This window comes from Amblyomma mixtum, chromosome 5, assembly GCF_055824585.1.
Source record: "Amblyomma mixtum isolate Tamu chromosome 5, ASM5582458v1, whole genome shotgun sequence".
NCBI lineage: Eukaryota > Metazoa > Arthropoda > Arachnida > Ixodida > Ixodidae > Amblyomma > Amblyomma mixtum.
The window spans coordinates 43,093,176-43,112,558 of NC_143016.1; the positions used below are offsets into that span (position 1 = coordinate 43,093,176).

Sequence of the window (19,383 nt, forward strand, 5' to 3'; positions counted from 1 at the left end):
TTCGACACGAGAGGGAAAGTTTCTAGAAGGATGAGCATTGGCGGCTTGATCTCTGAATTCATGCTGCATGTAAAAGGGCGAGATATGACGTGAATTCGCCACTGCGTCGTCCACACTGTGCGCGTTTAGGCAAAGATTAACAAAAAGCAACGATGTTGCTGCTGCAAGACCATATGAACACTAACAAGAAGAGCGCGCACACACGCGAGTTCACCGCGCGACAAGAAGCAAACCTCCACTGTAGTTTCGAGGGGCAGCGCGAGGTATACAGAGAGCGAGGGAACGAAATAAAAGCCTTAACTAAGCGCGGCTCTTTCCTGGTCCTCACGCTGCCTCGTCTGCGGCATGCGGCTGACACTTGGCCGCATTGTCCGCGCACAGCCCAGACCGCGAGGGACGGCTCCACGGTAGCCGCCGGTCCCTCCGAGCGCAATGCGCATAGCGCCGCACGCGTCGGCGAGGAGGAAGAGGAGGGCCGCGCGAGTCGTGTCCATAAGCACCCCCGGCACGTCGGGTCATCAGGCTGCCGATCTCGGGCAAGAGGCGCACTCGGGAGCTGGGCCGAGAAACAACCATCAGCGCGCGTCATCATCGTCGCTCTCTCTGCGCTAGGTGTGCGCGCAGGCCTTTCTTCCAGCGCGCCATTGTTCGCGGCTCGCGATGCTCCCACGATGGCGAGGACGTGTCTGGTGCGCCGTGGATTGATGCGGCCGCTTGTGAAGCCGTGTTTCGGGCACGCTTGCAAAACTCGTCGCGGTGGAGAGATCAGCAGCCTTCCTTTTCGCTGGTGGAACTCGCGAACAGAACGGTGCTGTTTGCTTGTGCGTGCAGCTCGCTTGTATACGAGCTATTCAGGTACAAAGCATATTTGTCCCGTTACGCGCTCGCAGATGAGTCTGCCCGCAGGAGAAATTTCATCGACGGCTGAAGTGTACGCATTGGTTACTGCACCGAACGCAGAAATGACGGGCGCCATTTTGCGTACAGAGCGCAGCTTTCAACTGTGCAGGCAGAGTAAGCCGATTAGGCATGCGCGCGGTGCCTTTCGCCACGCTAGCCGATTAGTACGGAGCTTGAGTACAAGCTCCGTACTATAACCAGTCGCCGAGCACGGTACACTACATCCGCTACAAACAAGAGACCATCGCTGGTTGGAACAGATCTAGTTGGTGCATACCCAAGAAGGGACCAGCTAAGCAAATGGACATGTCCATACACTATAGAAACACGCAAGTGGCGCGTCACAAGACGCATTGTGTCATGCCATTTATGAGCACCGGTGTGCATGTCCTTCATCGATCAGCCTTGTGCCGTGTCTTCCTTTGTGCCTATCCACTTGTTAGCTGATCCCATCAGAGAAACCCCGCCCGGTGGGAGTCGGAACCTCTGCATTCGCGATGGCGTTTCAGCCGGGCTGTTAACCGTGGCTCGTCGATGTTCGCGCGAATGCGCTTCGAGAATTTGGGGTCGAGAAACGTCCTGCTTCGAAGCGCAACGAACCCTGACTCCCAGGGCGGTCAAGTTCATGCGCGCGGGCGAAAGTTGACGTGCTGCAGCGCCGTCCCGGCCAGCTATAGCACGCCCACGCTCGGCAGCGGAGCATGTCACCGGCGCGGACAATCCGGCCTGCACGGCGCTGCGTCGTGTTTTATTTTTTCTGTTTTGCCCACGGCCCCCTCCTCCAATTCTTGTATTTTTTTTACTCATGAGCTACCCGGCCCGACTGTGGGAACATGAGGCCGGCCATAGACAGCAGTGCGCACGAGCGAACCCTTCCTGCGAGAGCAACGCGCCTTCGTTTTTCTGGGAAGGGCTCCGTGGTCGCGGCCGAGGGTCTCATTTTCTGTTTCCGTCCTTTTCTCTTTCTAACTTTTCGTACACTCATGCAGTGCACTGATGCCAGCGGGGCAGTCAAGCGGTGAGCGCAGAGGGTGCGCGCACTTGGTTCCGTGCTTGTACACTTTTTTTTTTTTTCGGTATAGCGCGCTTCGTTTTTGTCCTCCGTCCTTGCTTCGCGCTCAGGTCGCGCTGAGCGCCGTCGTTCTACTGATGCGCACGCGTGTAGCTCCTGACTGGGCCGGAGTGTTCCTTCGTTTCCGGCTCGGGAGAGAAAATGACTCTCGTGACACAGCAGGGATATAAGCGACCCCTTTTTGCGTGACCACCCAAGCCGGAACGACTGCCGCAGGAAAGAAAAGGGCGGCGGTGTCAAAGTGCAAAGGGACAGCGCATCTTAAACTGGAAATGGTGCGCTTTATAATGCTTTTCCAATGCCCACCAAATTATCGCCATGACAAAGTTAGAAAGGTACGAGCTTTTTTTTTTTTTCGCATATTACGTACGGCCCCCTGGATTTTCTCTTCTCTCGTACAAACATGGTCAATTGCAGAGAGAAAGTGATATTCGACGCAACGACAAAGGAGTCCTAAAGTGGTATAAACACTTGTTCAAACCGATGGACTGCTAAGCGAAACAGGACAAAGCAGGTGCGCCAGTTATTTGCACCAGGGCCTGAGACAATAGGACCAGATGGGCATGGCGCCGGAAGCCTTGTTAATGGGTGATCATTCGGCTCGAACACAGCCTCACACATCCGGCTGGCAGGTAAACCTCGAACAGAGTTCCATAGCCTCCAACCTGCGTATGGAAAGCGGCGCTAGCCATCGCGTATGTTCCCTCCACAAAGCACTGAGTGGAGAGAAAAATGCTGGCAGTAGTCTCCGATTTTCTAAAACGCAAAGTTTCTGTCTCATCAGTGCGCGACCACATATAGTGGCCATTCCTCGCATTTAGCCGTTTGTGTGTTTGTCTTCAAGTAGCCTTGCAGCCCTTCCTGCCGGCCCTCCCCTCGCCAGTGCGGCAACAGCTTCCGCCGCTGGCTGGCCACACACGCTGCGCTTCCTTCGTCCGCACTTAGGGCCGACGCTACCGCGCACGACACCAACGAAAGCAGAACATACGACAACCGTCGCACTTGCTCAGTTGGTAGAGCACCGGAGCCGAAATTCGGAGGTAGTGGGCTCGGATCCCACGGGCGGCATGCTTGTTTTTTCTTTTGCTTTATAACGAATTTCCTTTCAGCGACAGAATAACAAATCAATGTCCACCTAAGTGCAGCGTTGCCCAACCTCGCATTTTACCTCGCGCATATATATTCGTGTGTATACCCTGAGGAAGGACGGTCCTCCGTTCGAAACTGTCGGTATTAAATGAAGATAATTGCAATGTTGTGACCCCTTCTTCTACAAGTCTTCCTGGCCCATTGAACGACAAGACCTGCTGCAACTATATATATATATATGAACAAAGTCGCTCACCGGTGGACGATAAACATTGCAAAACAATGGCCACACGGCGCAAGCGCAGCTGATTGGGATTTGGCCTAACTATGCAAATAGACCGCCTCTGTTTTGTTTTCACTTCAGAAGTGCTACTGTACGCGAGGCGATGAAACCCCATTGGGACGATGGACGAAGCGGCAGTTTGAAAAACTCTGACCACAAGGACAAATTACAGCTGAGCCCAGGCACGTACATTATAGCATTTTTCTTCTGAACTTATGGCTCCTTGCTGCCAAGAAGCACCTTTACGTGCGAGTCCGACCTTACAGATCCCCAGCACAAGCAGCCAAGTGAAACACGTGCCCGGCACTCCATCCAGGAAAATGTCACTTTAGCCGAGAGAAAGACAGAGCGGGAAAAGAAAGAAGTAACATAAATAATTCATATAGGGCCGCAAAACTTGAGAGAGGAGTGAGGCAGCTTATGCTCGCTTTGTGCAAGCTTTTCTTGCCTCGGAACATATTCTGCCCACGGAAATATCATGTGCAAAAACGCAACCACGCACACATGAAACCGCGCACCTAGCGAACGCGGATTTAACCCTCAAATATGCAGTTGATTGTTACACATATCCACGCCTCCTGTACTTGGAATTTTCCTGCATCTTCTTTTATACACGGCAACTTTCCAGCCGACTCTGCGGAGTTTGACTAAAGACACGGCCTTCATCTGGCTGTGCGGCAGCATGGAATCTTGTGCAATGAATCACTTTTGTGACTAGTGTAGCTACTTGCTGGGCATTCTTACGTCAGCAGCCGTTCTGACGCCGACAGGGTCAGATGAAGTGAGCAGCCTGCTCCTAGAGGGGAGAATGTTGGCAAAGGAGCGACTATGGCTGCGAGTGAGCGGCTGTAAATAAGCCAATGGCTTCTATCTGCGGCTTACAAAGCAATAAGATACAGCACAGGTTATTCCCGTGGGCCGTGTCACATGACCTTCGACCCCATATCGCTAAATAGTACAAAGACGTAACGCCAGTGAGTGCTGCTGTTAATCATACCGAGGAATTGGTGTAACGACGGGCGGTGCGCTCTATATGCACATCTGATGCGTGCAGGGAGCCAGTTTACGCAGAGGGGAGCACACAAGAGCAACGCGGAAGATGGGCAAAAAGGCGCGCGTTGAACCGGTTCCGCGGCCAAAGCGCCTGCCTCTTCTTCAGTCTGCCAACCCGATCCGGCGGCCCGTCAAGACAGCACGAAGCGTGACGGGGCGACGCAACGTTAACAGGCTCGAAACGAGTCGATAAACTGCTGAGCCCGGCGGACATTCATCAAATATGCGCAAGCCTTCCTCGCGGCGACGCTAACTACGCACCGCTGCGTTATAACCGGCCTGCCCGCCTCGCATAGGATCGAGCACACACATGTGATTACACCGGGGGAAGCGAGAAACGCCGTTCCGACTGCAGCCCCACATTCGGCGCGGCCAGCGCTTGGAGGGGCACAGGTGGGGTTCGGTTTACAGGGCGCCCGAAACCAATCTCCTCACTGCGAGTTGATCCCCGCTAACATGCAGCTCGGAATTTGCGGTTAGCCGCAAAGCATTTCTCGCTCACACTTGCACATTTCACGCTTCCCTGAGTTTGCTTCTCTCTCCCTTGTTTACAATAAGTAGCCACTCGTTTAAAGGTGCAAAACATGTTTGCCGCTCGGAGGCTGTTGTTTCCCGGGTGAATACCTCGTGTGGAGACAAAAGCTTTACCTCGCATTTATAGCTGGCACAGGCCTCCGCGAGGCCCTCGCGTCGCTTTCGAGACTGCAATATCTGCACCGTATCTTTCTGAGAGTGGCACACAGCGCTCTGACTCCAGTGGCACCCATGGCCAGCCTTCGTGCATCTCCGCAACAGGAAATGCAAGGACCGAATGCTCCGAGCAGGCAGTCCACCACTGCGCAGACTGTGGCGGCCAGCTAGAGCACAATCATCCGCCACCCTCTCCATTCTTTCAAGCCTGCCGTCTCGCCCGCATCGCATGACGTTGGGGGCCCCTCTTCCACTCCTCGGAACCAGTCCGGAGCCAAAACTGGTCGGCCGTGCACATGCGCTGCCGTCGCTGGACACTGGAGAGCAGAGGGGCCGCCAAGCGGGTCAGTGATGCCTCCGCCGGCAGAAAATCTGACCCCGTTCCGATATCCGCTGGACCGTCTCCAATCGCTGACCAGCCGAGAAGCCTTTCTTCGCTCCTCCTTTATTGGTTCGCTTTTTTATTTAGCCTCTCAAACCTCTCTTTATCGTCGCCTTGATTTTTTTTCCGTCCCTATTTCCGCGCAGGCATTCTTCGCACAGGTGTTTTCTGCTGGCCAATTCGACCGTTTTTTTTGTTTTTTGTTTTTACAGAATACGGCCGCGCAGCTGCTTCAGGCAACTGCACGAAGTCAGCGAGACGGGAGGTAAAGAAATGGAAGAATGTACGAGAGAAAAGATTATGAATGGCGCTCTTTTTCGTCGTAGCCCTGTCGTCCCACGTTCGACCCGGAGTCGTCGCGGTCGGTTTCTTGAGGATCGCTGCAGTGACATACCTCGCGTTCCGTTAGGACGGCGACGGCTGTGCTGAGATTTCTCGTTCACCCGAAGTAGGTCGCGACGCGTTTGGGTATAGCAGATAGTCCAAGCCAGAAAAGGAGAGCTGTACCACATGTGCGGCCCCCGAATACGAAGTCGTCGTCATACAGCGCGATGGCTCTGCCCGAGAAACCAGTCCACGCGGACTACACGCGAGAGCGGATTCGCTTCTGCTGGAGATAGAACGAACGCCGCTATAGATCGCTGCCCTTTATCGCCTCCACGGTTTCAAGTTCGACCGACACGCCGAGTGAAGTAATATAAGCAGGTTATCATTTCTGGGTGCCCGACCAACTGACCATTTCAAGGCAGATGAAATCTCTTTAGCTGCACTTCAGTACGGTGGAAGGACTTGGCGCGATTCAGTACCGCGGGATAGATTTCTGTGCAGATTTTCGGTCTCCATATCTTTCTTTCTTTCTTGAAGAAAAGCTGCCCCGAGAAACCCTGCGTCACGCTCGCACAGAGCTCTTAGAGCGTCAGTAGACAGGTCGGCTGCAGTACTTCACCATTTCACTGCACCTGCACTCCCTTCTCTAGTGATGGTGAATTTCAGGCCGGCCATGTTTTCCACTAATGCTTAAATGCAAAGGCGTCACGTATAGAAAACGAAATTAATAAAAAAAGCCCGAGAGGTTTTTCGCACGCATACCTGGGACGGCGGTCTAGTTCCGCCACCACGTGGCGAAGAAACTAATGGTTGTACCTTTTTTTTTCTAGAAAATAAATACGCAGCTATAGCCGAGAATCGATCTGAGAAACTTTTCACCGGTGCGGTGTATACAGTCGGCCCATTGGGCTACGGAGCGACGTATCCTTACGTGCGGACGCATTGGCTTAAGTTAGAGCTCTAGAGCGCCATATGGCGTAACCGTGTAGTAAAGATATATCAGTTTTAAACAATTTTCCTCTTTGTTTCGAAAAACACCGCAATTAGCAGTGGAAAGCCCAGTCAGTATTCTATTTGAAGTCATTGGGAATAAGCTGTTGGAGGCCTATAGATTCTCCAGAAGTAATGTTTGTTAATGCGAAGCAAAACACACTTCACCGGAAGTTGTCCGCAGAATATATCCCTCGAATGCGCCCACAAAATGTGTCCACAGCGAGTGGCACCTCTCACGTGACATCATTTCAATGAAGAAATTCGCCGGCACTGGGGGTCGAACCCAAGTCCTCTGTGTTCCAGGCAAGCACGCAAAGCATATGCCATGAATATTTTTTTTCTTTACTGCCTGCCATGAAGGGTCATTCGTTCCAGCGTGTTAGAGGGGCACGAAGTGAACGCTTTGTGGTGCGTACGACGATAGAGTGTGTTGGGGATGTGTACTTACATTACACAATGATGCCCTGCAAAAAAAAAAAAAAAAGTTGCAGGTGTCGTCCAAGGGTCACGTGACGACGATGTTTTCCAAAAAAAAAAAAAGTTGCTGACGTTAAACCGCATATGCTTTATCACTTCTCTAATGCAGCAGACTGCAGTGCCCTCCATGTCTTTTCAACCGAAAGTGCCCTAAATTTTGCTCGTTCCCAAAGACACCATTCTTTGAAACTTCATAAGTTTTTGGAACTAATACGAGGCGAGCATCGAGAGGCGTATCTGGCTTTGATGCGTGCGGGAGATCACGTAGAAGCGAAATCCAGTGGAAAAGCTCACAGTCCGTTTTCTGCACACGAATAGTTGCACCGAGAAACGCGACTTGTACCATAGAAGTGCCATAGGTCTTAACTGTTCCTGTTAACGACTCGCGAAAAGCATGTCTGGACCAGGAGACGGGCGCTTCTTTGCTCGGCTGACGACGAAAAATTTCTCGTTCTGATCTACAGAGAAGCGTAACGATGCCCTCTGCTTCCGTGCATTCCGTTTGTGGTTGCACTCGGTCGTATAGCAACGAGAGATGAAAGGATAGGGGGTGCACAGCGGTGGACACGAGAGGAAAAGCGCTGCTGAGCACAGGGCAATCGCGGCTGGCCATGGAAGACGGCCGCTGACACATGAGGGGACAGTTCACCGGGAACAGTTCGCGGGAATTCCGCCAGCACGCGCGCATACCTACAGACACGAATATGTGACGACGCGTGAGGAGACCTGCTTCGGGATGGAAACAGGCGATCCATCAAAGAGAGCTAAAGGTGGCGGCAGAGCGGAGAGGAGCGAGAGGGGGGGGGGGGGGGGGGGGGACGCGCGACAGGCGACGCGAGGCGGTATGACGACGAAGTACATGTGGCTCTCCTCCATCATCAACGAAGCGACCAGCAAGAAAGTAGCCGCGATCTCTTCTCCCCTATTCTCGCGCAATGAAAAAAAAAAAAGGAAGCTTGTCTGCAGAAAAGATCACGCAGGTTCTGCAGCTGCCGCGCCCCGTCGTACACAGCTCCCACCAGAGACTCGCGCGGCCGTCTTGTTTCCTCTTCACGAAGAGCCGACCGAACAGGGCAACGCGGAAACTCGAGCGAAGCTTGGCGCGCAACGGACGAGCCGGTCTGCCCTGGAGAAAGAAAAAAGAGGGTAGCACCGATTGTCCAGCGAGCGGCCGGGCGCTTTATAACAGGCGAGGAGCATCCCAGCCTCCGCCGCCGGTTACTTGCACGACGCCGTCGACGAGAGATTCGTCGCGCTTTGGAAATTCGCGCACGCGCTGCTGCCCCGAGGCAGTGGCCGGCACGGGACCCCTTCTCTTGTCTTCGGGGGTTTTGAAACGTGGCGCTGTACGCAGAGGTGCTCGTCCTCGCGCCCGCTCCTCGCAGTGGCCGGGGTGCGAACGAGGCAGACCCTTGCCGACAACACGAATCCTGTCTCGCTCGCGAGACGGGCGCCCCTTCGCCACCGCCGATCGTTATTACGATGCGGCGGTACAGGCTTATAAGCGAGAAATAAAAGCGGATAACGGGTGGACGACGTGTATCGTGTCGGATCATCTCGACTGATTGTGCGCGGCGCCTCCATCACATCCTCCACATCCGTCGCCTTTCTATATGGAGCGCCGAACGCTCTTCGTCCTCCTCCACTGTGGACCCGACCGATATTTTGTCTGTTTTTTTTTTTTCCTTCCCCTGCGCGGCCGCCTTTTTGTATCGACAAGACTGGCGCATTCCGAAAAGGGACGCGTGGTCCACTCCGTGTGTGCACACACGGCTACTACATTACGCCAGACCTACATACAGGCGAGACGGCCGTCGAGGTAAAGCGCCGCGATGCCCGAGCACCAGCGATGTCGAGGGAACGGCGTTCTTGCCCGCCTTGTGAAGCGCCGGCTGATGCGGCCTTCCTCTCAAGTCGTGAGAAGCAGCGCGAGGCCGGGAGATAAGGACAAATCGGATCATCACGCCTGCATACACAAGCTGCCTCAAGCGGGGTTCGTTGATTGCATGGCAGCAGGGAGCTTGTCCACCCAGCACTGAACCCAGGAAGGCCTCCGTCCTAGACGACGGAACATCGTAAAGCCGTCATCACTTCAGTTCACACTCAGACTTCATAAGGACACTTTTGCTGTCGTAGTTCTTTCTTAGCCCAATTTTCAACAATCGGAAATGAACCGGAACGCTTATGTCCTGAAGTTCAACAACTTCATTCATGTGTTCCCACAGCGAGAGCGCGAAGTGCAATCAACTGACGCTTTCGTTCAGTAAACTTTAATAACTAACCATGCGTGGTCACGTCACTGCTGTAAAACGTTCTATTTGTGATGCATATTATACACAGGTGTAGATCTTAGCTCAAAGAACCAGCCGTGCAGCATCCCGCTCTTCACGCTCAGGAGCACATTATCGCATTATGCGTATCCACTGTGTCGCTCGCACAGGAACGCATTACCCGTTCGCGAACTAGTGCGACTTATCGTCTACCAAGCCTCTGCGCTTGCTATTCACCCGAGACATGGTGGAAGTGTAGAAAATGCAATTGGCGATCACGACCTGTTCGCGTCTGTTCCGGAGAGGAGGAGGGGAGGAGAGACTGACCGGTGGTGAAGAGTACGATGGCCTTGAGGCAGCTGTACTCGGCCGCGTCCACGTGCAGTGCCTTGAGCTTCTCGACCTGCTCCTGGAAGATGCGGATGTGGTCCATGAAGGCCACCACGCGGTCGGCCGCCATGGGCGACGCGTGGAGGCCCGCCGCCGCCAGCAGAGGCGCCACGTGCAGCGGCATCGAGCACTGCGACGCGTTCAGCACGAACAGCTCGCTCCAAACCAGCCGCAACAGCGCCACCTGGTCCGTCACCTGCCAACACAACCGAGGCCGCGGGTAAGCGTCGGCCACGGAGAAACAACCGTGCGTTACTAATCGACCAAAGTGCCTTGGCTTGGACTAGTTTGTAGCACTGCTCCATGATGGCTCTCGGGTTACGCTAAGAACGTACTACAGGACACACAACAAACACAGAGAGTAGCGCATACTCACAGCTGCTTATTGGCTTACGAATACACGTTAAGATCAGAATTCGTTTTTTTTTTTTAAGCTATTTGCCCAAGTAAACGCCACGTGCAACCTAAGGCCTTCACTAATTCCAATGCCCGAAGCGACACTCACGTGTAACAGTCTACTCGTGTAGACTTCACCGAAGCGCTTGCGTGTAAGTCAGACTATAATTGCGCACTGTCGAGGAAGGCGGAAATGCCAAATAATGTGTTCTGTCCATAGCTGAGGTCCGCTTTCGATTTGGGGCAATTGAGGCGCCTCACGCACTAGCACTCAAACCTCTGCGCGCTGTACGCGTTCCCAAAAGCTTTAAAAATTCAGAACAATCATTCCTCCGCGAATTCGACGCGCGGACTGGAATTCAGGCGCTCAATGAGAGGCACGGTCGTGAATTTACAAGTGCAGATTACGCGCGCATGTAGAGAGAGAAGCAGGGATGCGTGCATTTCGTGTCGTTGTCACTGTGAAATTCCACTGCTCGCTCACCCATTTCACGGCTGCAAAGGCGATCACGTAAACAAAACTATTACGCAGTGCTCGGCCAGGTGCTCGTCTTTTGCCAGATGCTGAACGTACGGCGGAGGTGTTGTTCGGTACCGTATGTGGCTAAACCGCTGATGTTTCGTCAGCGGCATTCGAATCCACACCTCCGGCATACAAGGTGCATCCAGGGCATCGTTGCGCTGAACTTCAGCTGAAAGCGAAGCGCACTACGCCAGATCCCAAGGATATATATATATATATATATATATATATATATATATATATATATATATATATATATATATATATATATATATATATATATATATATATATATATATATACACAAAGAAAAGCAGTTATCCGGGACCGAGAGCTACAAATGCTTTTCTTATGACCGGCCTTCAGCAGCAGGTGCGAACATTAATTCGCCAGTGTAGAAGGTGCCGCTTCGTTCTACAAAATTGGCTCACTCACTCATGAGTCGACTCCCTCGGGCTCACTCAGGCTCATTTCGGATCATGATCTGAGTCGTGTGTTGGAGCTCACGTGAATTGAGATCATGATCTGAGCCGTCAGTGAGCCCGGACACACATTCATATCATGATATGAGTCGTGAGTGAGACCGGACTCACGTTCAGATTATGATCTGAGTCGTGAATGAGTTCGGATTCACATTCAGATCATGACCTGAGTCGCGGTGAGAGAGGTCACATTCAGATCGTGGTCTGAGGCCTGATCAGTCCGGTAGAATGTGGGCCTATCAAATTAAATAAGTACACGATGTGAGGTTGAACAACCCCATGATTCCAAGTGAATCCATGATGCCGATTGGGCACGAGTTTGTAATGTTCATAAACGCCAATTTCCTGCGCACTCGTAATACTAAATACGCTTTTGTTCGAGATGGCGATGCATGGCAATTTCATTGTTTCGTGGTATATAATTTTTGTGGCTGCTGCCCTTTACAACATTACTAAAAGGGCGACAAACGTTGATTAGTCGCCGCGCTTGATCTCGTTGGATATTAGCTGAGGCTTCCTGTATCACGGTTGCTCTTCTTTTGCTGTTTTTTAACTGGTTGCAGAAGACATGCAGCGGTTTTAGATTTTTACGTCCTGCGAGCGGCAGCTACAACCCAGGCCTGGCTATAGGCTAGCTGCAAAGCTCATCGAAACTCTGTTTTTTAAATCTTTTCTGGGGGTATTTTAGACGCGTAACTAGGGCCGTTCGGCGGCGTAAAAACGATTCAGCTGTTCGATGTGTGAGCTTATAGGGTCCTGAGTCAAGGTGAGCTCATGGGTGAGTCATGAGTTGAAATGTGAGAGAGAGCCCAAATGAGTGAGCCGAGATGAGTCATGAGTCGAAATCAGCGAGCGAGTCCAGATGAGTCCAGAGACGAAATGAGTGAGTCCATGTAAAAGTCGTGAGTCGAAACGAGTGAGCGCAGATGAGTCGTGAGTTGAAGTGAGCGAGTGAGCCTTGATGAATCGTGAATCTGAGTGAGACGTGAGTCGCTATGAGTGGTTGACCCCTAATCGCTTGTGAGTCTCAGTGAGCCCGGGCCGCTGTCAGTGTGAGTTTGAAATTCAAGGTTTGACGAAATCTCGTCTGGTCGGGTGAAGACATGTTAAAAATTAAGGAGCACCGACAAAAAAGGTGTAGTCGATATGACAGACGTTTCGGCTTCCACACGGAAGCCTTGTTCACTGAAGGAAAACATTTCCAACGTAGAACTTAACTACGCTGCACTAATCGCAGCAGGCATCTAGCGTACGCGGGCGGCAGATTACCGATGTTACGATTCAGCGTGTGATCTGTTGTCTGTATAAACAAGGACTCCAGATATTGGCGTGACGTCCAGTTTTTCTCACGGCCGATAACTGCGGCCTCTTCCCAAGCGATACTGCGCTTCGCGCTTTCGGCATGGTCAGCAAGTGCGTTGGAAGCCACCTTCTTGTTTCTGACGTCATTCTTGTGATCTTTCAGCCGTCTCTCGAAGTTTCCGCTTTCCCCTATGTAGGAATAATCGCAGTCTGAGCAGAGGATTTTATAAATTACGCCGGGAAATCTTTCCTTCTTCATCTTGTCTTTTACGGCCACCACCTCATGAGGAAGCTTGCACGCAGGAACGTGGGCTATATGCACATCATATGCGCGAAAAGTGCGAGCCAATGACTCACTCACGCCTGGCACGTAAGGGATGGCAGCTCGTGCACGGCAAGGAATGCGAGCGGGCTGAGATGGCCTGGCTGTTTGGCGTATAACAGCATACACAAAGTGGTTTGGGCAGCCACATTCGTTGAGCTCGTGGCGTACTTGGCATAGGTCAGAGGCTTTATCCTGAGGATCCGAGCATATTCTTTCCGCACGTCGGACGAGGGTAGAAACGACGGAGCGCTTGTGGCAAGTAGAGTGGACCGAGTTAAAATGAAGATACCGGCCTGTGTGGGTGTCTTTTCTGTGCACCTTGAATGACATTCGGCCATTGCATCGCTCAATCATAACATCCAGAAAAGGAAGACGTCCAGAAATCTCCTCCTCGACCGTGACCGTGAAGGTAGAGCGAGAGCTACAAAGGCTTTTGGCTGACGTCTTTCGGTTTCCTCCACCTCAGCACAAGTCCTTGTACTTCACAGACTCCTTTGTCACAACGGTTCTGGACCTGCATTATATGGTCTCCCAAAGATCCACAAGCTGAACGTTCCAATTCGGCCAATAATGGATTTTACCCGCTCTCCCTTGTACCGGCTTTCAGGCTACTTGCACAAGGTTTTTTCGTCACTCGTCGGCAAGGGTCCGACTTCCGTACGGAACTCTTTCGATTTTATTGAAAAGGTACGTGAGGTCACGATCGACAGCGACGAGGTCATGGTGCCGTTTGACGTCATATCACTGTTCACGAGTGTTCCCGTGCATCTGGCTGTGGATGTGTGCCGATCAGTTCTTCAGAACGACGACGGACTGAGTGCCAGAACACCTATTGAGCTACCGGACCTGTTGAGGCTGCTGCAGTGCTGCCTCGAAAACGCATACTTTGTCTTTCGGAGTACTGTCTACAAACAAGTTCACGGCACTGCCATGGCAGCATGAATCTCGGTCACAGCAGCAAACCTTACAATGGAAGCATTGGAAGGCCGAGCTCTGGCTTCGTTCCAGCCACGCCCGAAGGTCTTTTTTCGTTACGTTGACGACTGCTTTTGCATAATCAAAAAGGATGCCTTGGCTGCTTTCACAAACCATTTGAACAGCAAGGAAGATTCCATTCAGTTCACGGTCGAGGAGAAGATTTCTGGACGTCTTCCTTTTCTGGGTGTTATGATTGAGCGATGCAATTACCGAATGTCATTCAAGGTGCACAGAAAAGACACGCACACAGGCCGGTATCTTCATTTTAACTCGGTCCACCCTACTTGCCACAAGCGCTCCGTCGTTTCTACCCTCGTCCGACGTGCGGAAAGAATATGCTCGGAGCCTCAGGATAAAGCCTCTGACCTATGCCAGGTACGCCACGAGCTCAACGAATGTGGCTACCCAAACCACTTTGTGGATGCTGTTATACGCCAAACAGCCAGGCCATCTCAGCCCGCTCGCATTCCTTGCCGTGCACGAGCTGCCATCCCTTACGTGCCAGGCGTGAGTGAGTCATTGGCTCGCACTTTTCGCACATATGATGTGCATATAGTTCACGTTCCTGCGTGCAAGCTTCGTCATGAGGTAGTGGCCGTAAAAGACAAGATGAAGAAGGAAAGATTTCCCGGCGTAATTTATAAAATCCCCTGCTCAGACTGCGATTATTCCTACATAGGGGAAAGCGAAAACTTCGAGAGACGGCTGAAAGATCACAAGAATGACGTCAGAAACAAGCAGGTGGCTTCCAACGCACTTGCTGACCATGCCGAAAGCGCGAAGCCCAGTATCACTTGGGAAGAGGCCGCAGTTATCGGCCGTGAGAAAAACTGGACGCCACGCCAATATCTGGAGTCCTTGTTTATACAGACAACAGATCACACGCTGAATCGTAACATCGGTAATCTGCCGCCCGCGTACGCTAGATGCCTGCGGCGATTAGTGCAGCGTACTTAAGCTCTATGTTGGAAATTTTCCCTTCAGTGAACAAGGCTTCCGTGTGGAAGCCGAAACGTCTGTCATATTGACTACACCTTTTTGGTCGGTGCCTCTTTATTTTCAGTGTGAGTTTGAGTGCGCCCATAGGTTTATAACACTTTTGTGAGTGAGCGTGAGCGAGCACTCGGGATAATTGCCGAGGCAAGCCAGTGAGTAGATGTCCTGTAAATTTTTGGATGTACACGCCTGGGAGAGGGCTCCCTGGAGCGACACGGAACTCGAGTGAATGACTTATGGCGGCTGATTGCATGTATACCGTGCATTGAAACTTCTCGACACGTTGCCCTGAATAGCTTGAATAGGCTGCAAAGGCTGCATTAATAAAACGCAAGTATGCACCTACCAGGCACAATAAACGATTCACAAGCGCGCCCTTATAACTCTCTGTGCCCCGAGGCACGCCGGACAGGACTCGAAGAGGTACCTAAATAACAACCTCATCGCGGCTGGCAGACAAGTCGCATGAAAACGGACCGGTTGAAAGAAGGAACCGTCGAAGCGAATCGAGCGGCGTTGGCACCTGAACAAGTCGCCAAATCATTCCCATTTTGTTTCTTTCTGCGCAAAGGTTTCTGCCGCCACCGTTTTTTCTTGCCAGGGGCGCCGACGACAGGCTCACGCAGCCCGGGAGATCTATAAAGGGGAAGCGGCAAAAACTGTGCGGGTGCGAGTCGAATTGGCCGAATGGGTACCACGGCGATTACCGATTGGCGCTGGACGTTGCCGGGTGAGACCGACGGGGCAGAAAAAGAGCACATCGGGCTCCGTGAAATGAGCCGTTACACGGGCGCGTAAGTGCTCACGGTTGCCAGCAGTCCCGGCAGCGAGAAAGCCGCGTCGACCGCTTTCGGCGACGGGTTCGTCTTCGCATGTCACCGCGGTCCGTGGCGGACCAAGCCCGAGACGGCAAGCGCTCTGACGCACGTATACTGCATGCAAGAAAAATGCAGGCCGGCACGCCCGCGTATATCCGCGGTGCGAAAAGACGGATCTTCTTGCCGCCTACTGTATGCGTTTATAAATATATGTTCGCGCAAATGGGACGTGCCCCAGGCAGGATTGAGATGTCGGCCGAGCATATGGGAGCACTGAGACGTCGCCGAAGCAAGCGACAGCGTCGGCAGTGACGGCAGCTTACCCGTGCAAAACCGTGAGACGTCCCCGGAGCTAAACGTTCCCTGATTGCAGCGATGGAACCAGCCACGGCGGTCCCTCTTTCACGGTTATCATTCACGCTCGGACCATGCGGGTCACACGAGAGGTACAGGTCGGCGTCTCTCGACTGCGCCGCCTTCACATATATGGGCCCACATATTCGCTCTCCGGCGCACGCGACAAACACATGGAGAAAAGACAAGGATGATGATTTGTGGGCCCTGTCTACGCGGGATCGACGGCGACCGCACGCAGCGCATGAACGCCGAGCAGCCGTATACTGTGCTTTTCTATCTATACCCCTCTCCCTCTTTGTATCGAGACGATTATTCTCGCGAAAAAAAAGAAAACAAGCGAAAAATGTCAGTGAGACCACGAATAGCATGCGTGCAGTTATCATTAAATCAAAGCTTCGCTATACGGGCACAATGACACCGCCAGTAGACAGAACGAACACGCATGTCTGAGATGTACAGCCTTTGTCAAAAGTTTGGAGCCCAGGGGGTTTGCTTCTGAAGCACACTGTCTGGTTCGTAATGCATCTCCAGCGCTCCAAATTTGCTGAAGGCAAGAAGATTTCTGGTCCTGCCTCCTCCAATGGGTAGGACTACCATGAATGCTTCAGGAGTCCCGCTACAGGGCTTAGACGCAAACTCCCTGGGCTCTAAACTTTTGACAAAGACTGTACATGCAAGCATCTGCATACAGCTTGAGCCAGACTAAAAACCGGAGAACCTATAGATCAACATCGTGTTTACAAACAAACCGGGGGTATTCGGCAGGCAGTTCCGACTGGGGGTGAAAAATAGGCTTTGCGCACAGGAATACACGGAAGCAAAAGTTTTCAAAACAGTTTCCTGATTTCGCAGCGCACCTGTGATGTCGTCCCTTCGTGCATAACGACCGAGTTCATCCTAGAACATATTCTGAAAGTGTGAAGCGTCGTTTCTAAGGCGATGCATGTTTAAAACACTTACGCGCGGGAGTGACTCCCGGCTGCGGGTACGGAACGTGAGCGCGGCCCATATAAAGCGCACGTAAACGAACCTATCACAAATATTCTCATTTCACAGAGTACTCATGGTGGCGGCTCTTTGTTAGCGGCTGGAGAGTGCTTTGAAGAAGAGTGTGACAAAGTATGGTACGTCATTTCGAAGCAGGATTTGTAACACACCACGATAAATGTGTTTTGTGGAGCCGGACGTAAAGCAAAAGGCGTTCTGTCCGCTGGGTGTTACCCCGAATCGCGCAGTCTTCTCGTGTACAACGGCATGCTGCCTCGCGGGCTACGTTTTCTCCCAAGTACTGCCGTTCAAATTAGGCATCCTGAATAGGCTCACATTGAAGACAGTCCTCAAACAGCACGATAAAGGAACCGCGCACTGTAGGACTGTTTTTTCAAGTAATGCTGTCTAGGCTATCTTGACTGGACGACTGTATTAGTGAGAAAATGCAGTGCACGCGGCAGCATGTCGGACTATACACGAGAAGCTTGCGCGATTCTGGGAAACGGTTTATGGTTTATGGGTGTTTAACCTCCCAAAGCGACTGAGGCAATGAGGGACGCCGTAGGGAAGGGCTCCAGAAATGTCGACCACCTGGGGTTCTTTGACGTGCACTGACATCGCACAGCACACGGGCCTCTACAATTTCGCCTCCATCGAAATGCGGCAGCCGCGGCCGGGATCGAACCCATGTCTTTCGGGTCAGCAGCCGAGCTCCATAACCACTGAGCCACCGCGGCAGGATTCTGGGAAAGACCCAGCGGATAGAGCGCCTTTTGGGGGGGGTGTCCGGGTTCACAACACAGATTTATCCTGTCGTTTTACAAATATAACTTCGAAATGACGAAGCGTACTCTGTCACATTCTTCTTCAAAGCACTCGACAACCTTTAACAAGCACCCTCCTCCGCGAGTACTCTGTGAAACAAGAAGAATATTTCTGAAAGTCTTGCTTACATGCGTTTCATATGGGCCGCGCTCCCGTTCCGTACCCCGAGCAGGGAGTCACTCCCGCGCGTAAGCGTTTTAAACATACATCGCCTCCGAAATGACGCTTCATATTTCCAGAATATGTTCTAGGACGAACTTGGTTGTTCTACACGAAGGGAGGACATCACAGGTGAAATGCGTAATCGGAAAAGTTTGGTTTGGTTTTGTGGGGTTTAACGTCCCAAAGCGACAAAGGCTATGAGAGACGCCGTAGTGAAGGGCTCCGGAAATTTCGACCCCCTGGGGTTCTTTAACGTGCACTGACATCGCACAGTACACGGGCCTCTAGAATTTCTCCTCCAAAGAAATTCCAGCCGCCGCGGCCGGGATCGAACCCGCGTCTTTTGGGTCAGCAGCCGAGCACCATAGCCACTGAGCCACCGCGGCGGCTCGGAAAAGTGCTTGGAAAGCTTTGCTTCCATGTATTGCAATCGGCGCTAAGCCTACTTTTCACCCCCAAGTTTTTCACCGGTCGTCCCAGCGGGCGAAAGCAGCGCCCACCGCATCTTGCTTACCTCAAAGATCGGTGCTGGTCTATAAAAGGCGACAGCGTAAAATAGTACGAACCTCGACATCAAGGTGTTTCACATGGACACTGCCGCTTCACTGGTCAGCAGTAAAGGCTTAATAAAAACAAGACAGCCGCTTAAGGGCAACTGCAGCACTTTTTTGAGAATTTTGCGATATTCAAGGACTCGAATCTACATAGGCTGTAGGTAAAGCATGCCGAGTGTTTTTGCACTAGCATTTAAAATAGTGACGAAATCGACGATCGAATTTGGCGCTTCTCTTCAATGCACCGGAGGAGTGCAGAGGAATTCAGCGTGACGTCGCGGAAGGTATGATTTCAAATTGCCGCTGCCGTCAGCCACACCCTGCTTTGGCTTGTTAGACGCTGCCAAACAACTCTCGGCAGGGCTTGCCTTCGGTGGCGTTGGTTCTTTTCCTCCAAAGCAAGCGTTTGTGCGTTGGAAATGTACCGATACCTTCGATGACGTCATCACGCGCTAACCACTTGGCGTTGTGCGCTGCGCATAAGCCTGATGGGCGTCCGGATATTAATCGTCGATTACTTCACTATTTCAAGTGCTAGCCTAAAAGGCTTCGCATTCTTTACCTGCAAGTTTCACACATTCGACCCTCTTAAGCTCGCTGATTTCTAAGACCTATGCAGTTTCCCTTTAAGCAAGGCGGTCGACCATGCGGCGTTTTAGAGAACTGTGACCTGCCAGGCATTATACAAACTAAATTCCGTGAAATGATTCATCATTTGAGATCACCGATGAAAAGTTAATTGTAATCTG

General features: G+C 52.1%; 1 protein-coding gene across 3 annotated transcripts in view; it reads right to left on the reverse strand.

The window, feature by feature from the left end:
• The window catches only part of svp (COUP transcription factor 2), a 165,130-nt gene that overhangs the window by 107,700 nt on the left and 38,047 nt on the right, over positions 1-19,383 (reverse strand). For all 3 annotated transcript variants that reach the window (XM_089544215.1, XM_089544216.1, XM_089544217.1), the window contains one exon: positions 9,864-10,122. In XM_089544215.1, the coding sequence (XP_089400341.1) occupies positions 9,864-10,122 (259 nt within the window). The remainder of the gene's footprint in view (positions 1-9,863; positions 10,123-19,383) is intronic.